The 8,771-nt window shown below is 44.3% G+C and overlaps 1 protein-coding gene across 1 annotated transcript; it reads right to left on the bottom strand.

Moving 5' to 3' along the window:
* Positions 1-844: 844 nt before the first annotated feature.
* Positions 845-1,321, bottom strand: LOC140907083 (claw keratin-like). The gene has a single exon (XM_073332258.1). It carries the CDS (start codon positions 1,319-1,321, stop codon positions 845-847), a length of 477 nt encoding a protein of 158 aa, XP_073188359.1.
* Between the last annotated feature and the right edge of the window lie 7,450 nt (positions 1,322-8,771).

Genomic DNA, 8,771 nt, shown 5'->3' with positions numbered 1-8,771 from the left:
ATGTGATTGGCCTTCTTGAAACCAAAGAAAATGTGTCTAAGTCTTTGCAGGAAAAGACTCTTTGCTAAAGCAGGTAATGCAAGGAGAAACTCCACATGGTGCTTAGGGCCTGCAGAATGCTTTCAACCACTCCAAGAGCAAGATTCTTCTATCACTCCAGGGCTTTGAAAATTGCAATTTGAGAAGTGCCCTGTGGCCCCGACTCCACAGGAAGGAATTTCGTCTGATGGAATTTTTAAGCAAGGAGGGCGGAACAAGGAGAACCAGAAAACCGATACCATGATGCAGCAAAGTTTTTAATGCAAATGCAATTGGCAGTACACAGTTACAGGAAGAAATAGTACGGAGCAGAAAGAATGTATTTCCAGAGTTTCAAGAAGTCCTATGACCAATCACAGGCCTCAGTGGGTTGCATTTCAGACAACAGATTCTTTGTGCTTTGTTGCAGCTGCAGAGGTTGACAAAGAATCCCCTCTGTAACCATTTTAAGTTTTTATTTTACCCCAGTCGGTGGGAAATGAGACAAAGCAAAATAGAAGCAGAGGACTACACAGCTTCTCTGCGGGCTTAGTGTAAATAGCTTGCGTGTAATTCAGAATGAGTCCACATGTGAAAGTGAGAATCAGCACATGGGTGGGAAAGCCTTGGCAGAAAGAGTCCTAAAGCGTAACATTGGAAATGCAGCATGGCTATCAGACCAAGGTGCTGAGCACACACAGCTCCCTCAGGTGGAGCCATGTTTGCACAGCACTTCTGAAAGCCATGCCCAAAAGATCAGGGGTGAATCTGGATCTTGCTGTTCATTTTCTGGTTCTTCCTTCCTCCACGAACGTTCCTGCTGGGTTTAACATGGCCCACAATATCCACCAAGATACCTACGGCCATATCCTCCATAACCGTAAAGGCCCGGGTAACCGCAGTATCCCCCATGGCCCAATAATCCCCCATAACCATAAAGGCCCGGGTAACCGCAGTATCCCCCATGGCCCAATACTCCCCCATAACCATAAAGGCCCCCGTAGGCACCATATCTCCCTAAACCATACAACCCTCCATAACGGCCTCCATAGCCGTACAGTCCCCCCGAACCGAATGAGCCTCCCAAACCAGCTCCGACCACAGGTGCTCCTACGGCTGCCACTTCGCTCTGCTGAGGGAAATTGCTCAGAATTGGTCCGGGGAGGGTCACGACAACCGGGGAGGGTCTGATCACCACTTCGGAGTCAGGGCACTGCCTAACGCATGGCTCATTGCAGCTGCCAGTGACTGGACTGGGTCGGGCCACCCCGCATTCTGGATAGCAGAGGCTGGAGAAAGACATCTTTCTGGGACGGAGGTAAACCTGGAACACAAAACAGGGACTAGAGTAAAGAGACGGTACAAGTGCCGGTGGAAGAAAGGCTTCAAAGCTGGGTTAGAATTGTCGTGAGGTCAGCATGGGTCCTGAGTCAGAGAGGAGAAGTGGATTTAATCTCTTTGTGTGTGGTCATGTATTTGTTCCTATTTTCTCTTTCTATGCCTCTTGTCCACTCGCTCTAAACTTCCCTCCCAGCAGGCCCCTTTGATCCTCTCAAAAAGACTTTGTCTGAAAAACGCTGACGAGAATAAGTGTAACTATTTCTGTGCTGGACACCTGGGATTCTGGGTCCATTTTAGACATTTCTGAAAGAGAAGATGGCTGGGATCATGGTAATCAGATTGTTTCCTTTGAGGATTTAACCTCTGCATGCAAACCTGTTCAGTCTGGTATCACAGTGTGGCTCTTGGCTTTCCAGACCTTGGGAGTCACCATTACTTGCTACAAGAAGAAACAGAAACTTTTCTTTTCTCCAAACAATTCACTACAGAGAAACTCCTCAGCTGGGGTTTAATGGGTTCAGTTCCACTGACTTCCATAGAGCGGCACGAAATTACACCATATGAGGTATGGGTATTTCTGCTCAGAAGCAGATAGGAATTCCTAGCCTGGATCACACCTCTTGTCATCTCAATCCATTCTCTTGTCCTCAGTTGTGAGGGGTCACAGCTGCTTAATAGAGGAATGTAGAAAACCACTGAACTGGCCCTTTCTGGACTAACCCGGGAAAATTTCTTCCTAGTCCAGCAAAGTGAAAAATGTTAAGAGACATTCCAAAGTTACTGAAAAGATTTCAATGCCCTCATTCTTCTTCCAGTTAATAGGAAATATGTTTCTGAATTGCATGTGTTGCTCTTAAAGTCTCTCCTTTAGCTGCAGATCATCAATCTACAAGCGCCTGCAACTGAATCACGACTCAAGATAGTTATGGAAGAACCCCCTGATCCATGACAAAAATCACAGTGAGCAGATGCAAGATTCCATCTTCAATGGAGAGAGGCCCTATTGTGATACCTCTGTGGTTAGAAAGAGATTGAGTGGAATTGGACTTACCCAGTTCACTGAGGAGATGAAGTCTGGAGAAGTGTTTAGAATAAATCTGAATCGTGAGTGCCTTTATACCGTTCCTAGGACTGCCTGGAGGATCTGAGATGCTGTTTGTGGAGGAGGTCCTAATTAGTTACCAAACAAACTTGATTTCCTTCGCAAGTCCTCCTTTGGATGGAGCTTATTTTCCTCAGCGTTGGTGATTATTGGGCTAATCTGAGCCTCAGAGGGTGTGACATGCACTTTGCATTCTTCAGCTGTCTTTCATCTTAGAATGGTATGGGCCAACTGCATTTCTCGTATCATTCCAGAGATTTTATAGGTGCTGCCATTATAATGAAGGTCAAGGTGATGATTCTGAGCGGCATCAGTAACACAAGTGGGTGTCATGAAAGGAATACAGTTTGTTCCTTGCAATTCATGCTGGTCGTGATTAGGGGCATGGGGCAGTTCATTCTAAACGTGGTATGAAGCAAGCACCCCTTTTTCTCCATTCTCACCACCTCCATTCTCAGCAGGTCCAATCCAATTGCCTTTGAAATCCATGGGAATCATTCCATTTCCTCCAGCCTGTTTCCTGTCCTGACTTTAAGTCTGAAATTCATCCTTTGGCAGAGGGATAGTACAATGCCTATAGACAACTTGAATCCAATTTTAAAGTTTCAAACTTGGTCACAGCAGGGACTTAAGTTGAGCATGGGCCTTTGTGATGGCCATCTGCCCAGGGGTGAAGCTTTTTCTATCGTGACTAAAACTTGACCTAACACTGGCCCTTCACTTGGGTCACCAATGCTGTCTCAAAGGGCTGCTGAGAGTAGATTTCATCATGGGTCAAGGGGAGGGATGGCAGAGAGAGAAAGGAAGCAGTGCTCTTTTACAGAAAGGTTTTGAATTAAGTCTTGGAACCTGTACTCTACCACAAACCATCTCTCCATCCATGAGCAGCCAAGGAATTGAAGTCTAGTTCGACAATGCAGTTGAGTGAGCCCAGCGGGAAGCCCAGGAGAGATTAAAATGATGCATTCTTGGTGAAGGAGGAGATGGCTGTGGGATGAGATTTGACATAATGTCTGACGAGACAAAGGGCATGTTGCAGAAAACATTCCTGCCTGAACCAGCCTGCTGTTCAAAGTGTAAATGATTTCCCCAAGGCTGGGTTCGATATCCAGGGAAGAGGGCAGAAGTGTCTTGCTTTGGTAGGTAATTTATCCGAAGAGAGCACCTTCATTTTCCAGTAAAAAAATCCCTCCAAAGGTAATAGAGCCCCCGAAACCGACGTTGACGACAGGGGCTCTTATGGTCCCATTTCGCTCTGCTGAGGGAAATTGTGGAGAATTGGTCCTGGGAGGGTCACGACTCCCGGTGAGGGTCTGATCACCACTTTGGAGTCAGGGCACTGGCTAACGCACGGGTCTTTGAAGCTGATAGTCACTGGACGGGGCCGTTCTACCCCATATGGATTTTTAAAAAATGCCAAAATCAAAGCTATGTTTGAATGAAAATAGCTCCAAATTGTGTGGCTTAAATCATGACCTGATTAAGGTAATGACAAGAGAGACCTTGGCCTCCATTTTGTTTAAAGGTACTGTATGACTCAGTGCAGAGATGACTTATCCCAACAACACTTTATTAATATTCTAAGAATACAACCCTTTGCGTGTGTGAAACACCAGCGAGTGTTTGTGAAGGCTTTGAAATCTGGAGTTCTGAGGACACTGAAGAACTTCCAGTTTTCCCATCCTTACTCTCTGTGTTTGATATGCCTGGAAAAAGAGGCATGGTGAGGTGAAGGTCACATGGGGTCAGTTGCAGAAAACAGAAATACAACCCAAGAGTCCTGACTCCACCTACCACAGGCTGAGCTCTAGGTTTATCCCTGTTGCACTGTGTTACAAGACAAGGTTAATAACATGTCTGGTTACAAAGTGCTTGCATCCTTGGATCTAAGCACCAACAATAACAAACTGGCTAATGTTGTGACCCTCTTTCACTGCGGCTTCTTTATACCTGACGCTAATACTTCTGCAAAGGAATTGCAAGTCTGTCAATATTCCAAGAGTGTGGTGGCCTTGTAAATATCAAGTTGGAATTCAAGCTTTAAAAACTTGTTTTAAGCCACAGCACCCACTGCAATGAAGACACCAAGTGCCCTGTGTGCACTACTTTTTCTCTCCTTGGAATGACCGCTCTCTAATGGGTCACAGTAATGCAGTGGTAATGAATTCTTTCAGGTCTGTGAAATGTGGTACAGAGTGGTATATCTCTTCAACATTGCCTTCTTTGTACATGAGGATAATAAAGGTCCAAAGGAATTACAAGTGTGTGCATTTCAAGCTTGTTCATGTGCAGTATAGGAATAAAATCTCAATATACAATTCAAACTGGGAACATTTTTGGAACAAGAGAATTTAATTCTGCTCAAGTGTAAATACCCACCACTGAGAAAACAACTACAGGTAAAGGGAATTAGAATGCATTGCAAGACTCTCAATGGTTGATCATTGTTCACACTTAGATAAGAAGATGTTTCACCCAAAAGTTCACCCCCAAATCATCAAACCAAAATTAAAAAAATTCCAGAATGATCCTCTCTCAGAGTTACTCTCAGGTTAGTGACGTATCTGGAAGCATCCAGTAGGGTTCAGGTGATACAAACAGGTATAATTTTAACATGCAGGGTGGATTGTCAGAAGCTTCCTCTGATCTCAGCATTTCAAAGCACTTCACAAACACTCATCAAGTTTTATGTAGCCAAAGAGATGAATGACTTAAGTAGTAATAACTTTTTACTGGGATTAGATGTTCCAACACTGAAGATTACCTTCACTTTAAAAATGCATGTCGAAGTCTCAGATATCACTCCAGAAATCTTGTTGGGAATGTTTCTCTCTGTGCATACTCAGCAGCTCCACCTCCTGGTGCTCAGATCCAGCGTATTGTGAAACCAAAATGGGAAACATCAGGTACTGCATCTCCATTCATGAGCAGCTAAGAGAACTGGCTCTTGTGGGGGACTCCAGCTAATAAAGAAAAGGAAGAAGTACAAGATTGACAGAGTTAAGCTGAACTTCTTCAAAGGTCACATTGCTGTGGGATGAGACTGGATTAATTGCAATTCTGACCAACCTAGGGCATTCTGCAAGACCCGTCTCCCATGGAAAGCTTTTTAGCCAGAATTAGAATGATTGTTACAGTGGAAAATACACCCCCACCAGGATTTCTTTTAACCTGAGCAGCATTAAATGCAGTGTTTTCCCCAGGAATTGAAATTAGGGGGGGCGTTCAAATTTACAGGGGGAGGGGGTGGGGGTGGTGGTGGTCAGGGACAATAGAGGGTCAGACCGTAAGGGTGAAGGTTGGCTGTATGGCACCACAGTAAAAACTGAAAAATATTTCATGACCATTTAATTAGATTTAACTCATGTTTTAAAATCGACACACGAATTACAGTTGGTTTCTCAAGCTTTCTATGAAGCACTACATCTCCATCCTTCTTGGTTTCTTGTTATAATTTTGCACAACCCTGTTAATGAACTTCTTGAATGCAGTGCGTTCATCTTTGGTGGCTTCTTGTGTGTTTGGTACTTCCATTCCTTCAATTGATATGCCCATTCATATGATCAGGCAGAAGGCGACTTCTTTCAGAAAACAAAATTGTATTCAGTGATGAAAAAGAATGCTCAACTGTAGCAGTTGTTACTGGGAGTAGCAAGAGATGAAGTCCTACTTCTTTCATCCCAGGAAACATAGCATAAAGATTGGGTCGAACGACTAGTGATGATAAAAAAGAAGTTGAAGTCAAATCTTCATTCATTTGTCATATGATATTCCACTCTGTGTTCAAATTCTCTGTTCTGTCCTGAGCACATGGCAGCCCCATTGCTGGTAGTGCCTCACTCCACTCAACTGTCGGTGTTTTATAGGACAGGGATCTGTAAAAGCTACGTAGAGGTTGTGTCGAATTGAGAAGCCGCTTTTGTAGCGTTTTAAGAATCAAGTCTGTGTACTTTTTCAGTTGTCTTAACAAACACTTCTTGTCCTCTTCACTTAAGGATTCAATATAAATGCCTTCATTAGTCAACTTCTTGACTGAAGTCTTTGCTTCTTCCAGTACTTTTTCAATGGATAGCTCTCTGATTGATCCAAATGTAGCTTCTATTGCTGGACAAAGATCGACTACTGTTGTAGCAGATGCCTGGATGGCATTGTTTAATGACTCAAGTGGTTTCAACAGTAGACTTACAAGAGAGAGAATGGCAATAGTCTTCTATGAAGGTAGTAGCAAAAATAATCCGCCAGCCTCACTACTTAGATCCATCCCGTCTTGGTAGATCCAAAGCCAGTAAGAATGGCTGGAATAATTTTAAGACAACAGCCGAGGATCGCTCAAGAGAAACCAGAGGGTTTTCCCAGGTTCGACTAATTTGAACTTCAGTCCAAGTATATCTTCTATATTTTCCAAAATATTCAGGCTTTTTGGACTCTTTCTGAAAAAAAGACTATAATGAAGACATTAAATGTATCGCTTTTTAAATGTCTTTTGAAGAGTCTGCAGCTCGTACTAGCGCTAGTTGGAGTGGATGGCCTCTGCAGCGTGTATAGGAGAGACTAGGGTTACACTTTTCTCTGAGGAAAGCTTGCACTCCACCATGTCTTCCAGAGAAGTTTGCTGCGCCATCAAATGCACAAGCAGCCATCTGTCTGGGGTCCAATTGAGAAGCATTCAACTCTTCTAAGATGTGGGTTGTCACAGATGCAGCCGATGTGTCTTCTATAACTTGAACATCTAGAAATGCATCTACTGGCCTACCCCTGACATCAAGACAACGTACACAATGACTTACTACTTGATGCCCATTTGCATTGGTGCATTCATCAGCCATGTATGCAAATTTTTTGAATGTGGTGAGAGAGTTCTTCACTTTTTCAGCTGTTGAGTCTTTCACTGTTGCACCACATGATTCTAGCCAGTCAGTTGAGTTTCTTGCAGAAAGACAGTGAGCATTTGCTGGTCTTGTTCGGAACCAGTGTTCAACTTCAGGATGAACACGTGACAATGCACTTAACATTGGCCTCCAGTTTGTAGCGTGTGGCATCTCTTGCTTAAATAGAAAGTATGATGCCACAGCCATGTTAGTTTGCATGAACTGTGTTGGTTCTCCAGCATTCTTAACAGCCTCATGAACACTCACCAGTGTTGTCCTTGGTCAGTGGAGACTCAGAGTTCAGAGGTGCTTTCACGTGAGTTCACCTCCCAGGTTGGGGGCAAGAAGGCACCTTGCTCGTTCCTCCAGCTGCTCACTGTTCGCTCTGGCCACTGCTATTTGTTGTGCCACCGTTCACTCCATCGTTCTGTTGCCAATGGCCATGTGCCGTCATCTTGTGTTGCCACCTGTCACTGTGACCTCTGCGAGTTGGTCTCTTGAGCTGGTCCCACCCAGCTCCCAGTGATTTCAGCTGAGCTCTCAGTGGGGGAACCTCGCTGCCAGTGCAGACTGGGCCGTCTCTTCCACAGAAGCACTGTCCTACAGCTGGTCTGAGCACATAGACCCGATTATCAGTGATTTCAGCTGTAGTGGTCACTTAACACAACAAAAGACTTATCTATGGAGCCTAATCAGCTCTGTCTTTAAACAGTGGAGAGGGGCAGGTGAATTAGTACTTGTGACTCAGGGAGACCATCAAGCAAAACACCTGTGGAAGAAAACTCAGTCTTCACTCTTAGGTTATTTGCAACAAGTCAGAGACAATTCATTCATGCAATTGCAGGGAAGACAGCAATTGGACAGAGTGTCCGTCCTTAGGCAAATCTTCAAAGTACAAACAATATAAAGCGATATTTATACCCTTTCATTACATATAGCTGTGTCCTGTTTATACATTTTTCTTCTCATTATGTTAGTCAACATTGCATTCCATTCTTATCTTAAAGCAAGGTCCCTTGTAGTTTTCTCATCCGCTTCGCCCAAACCCCGCTTTCACAAATCTCGCGTTATTAGGGTTAAGGTTGGCCTGTTTCTTGCTCTGTCTCTTAACCAAACTAAAATAACTGCACACAAATCCTCTTTTCCCTTTCACACTTCCACACACCTGTCCCCACCCTCTCTCTTGATACCCTCAATCAGCACAGGCTAAGTACAGTTCTACTGCCCATTACCCATACAATAAGAATAACAACTTTTCATTACACCCCCCACCCTGCATTCAAGTGATTTGTAACCCAACAAAAGGTGCCCCAGAGTCCATAGACATCCTTCCCCTGGGGTGTGAGAGAGTGGAAATCTTCTCTAGTTTATGGGCCGCTGACCCAGCAGACAGGGCACCTTTTCCCGGAGTGTGTGAAACCCTTCTTTAGCTTATCAGCCAC

This window comes from Lepidochelys kempii, chromosome 1 (assembly GCF_965140265.1).
Source record: "Lepidochelys kempii isolate rLepKem1 chromosome 1, rLepKem1.hap2, whole genome shotgun sequence".
NCBI lineage: Eukaryota > Metazoa > Chordata > Testudines > Cheloniidae > Lepidochelys > Lepidochelys kempii.
This window is presented reverse-complemented; position numbering and strand designations above follow the sequence as displayed.

Bases quoted from the DNA above. Each gene is read 5' to 3' on its own strand.
- LOC140907083 (XM_073332258.1), bottom strand. From the start codon at position 1,321: ATGTCTTTCTCCAGCCTCTGCTATCCAGAATGCGGGGTGGCCCGACCC.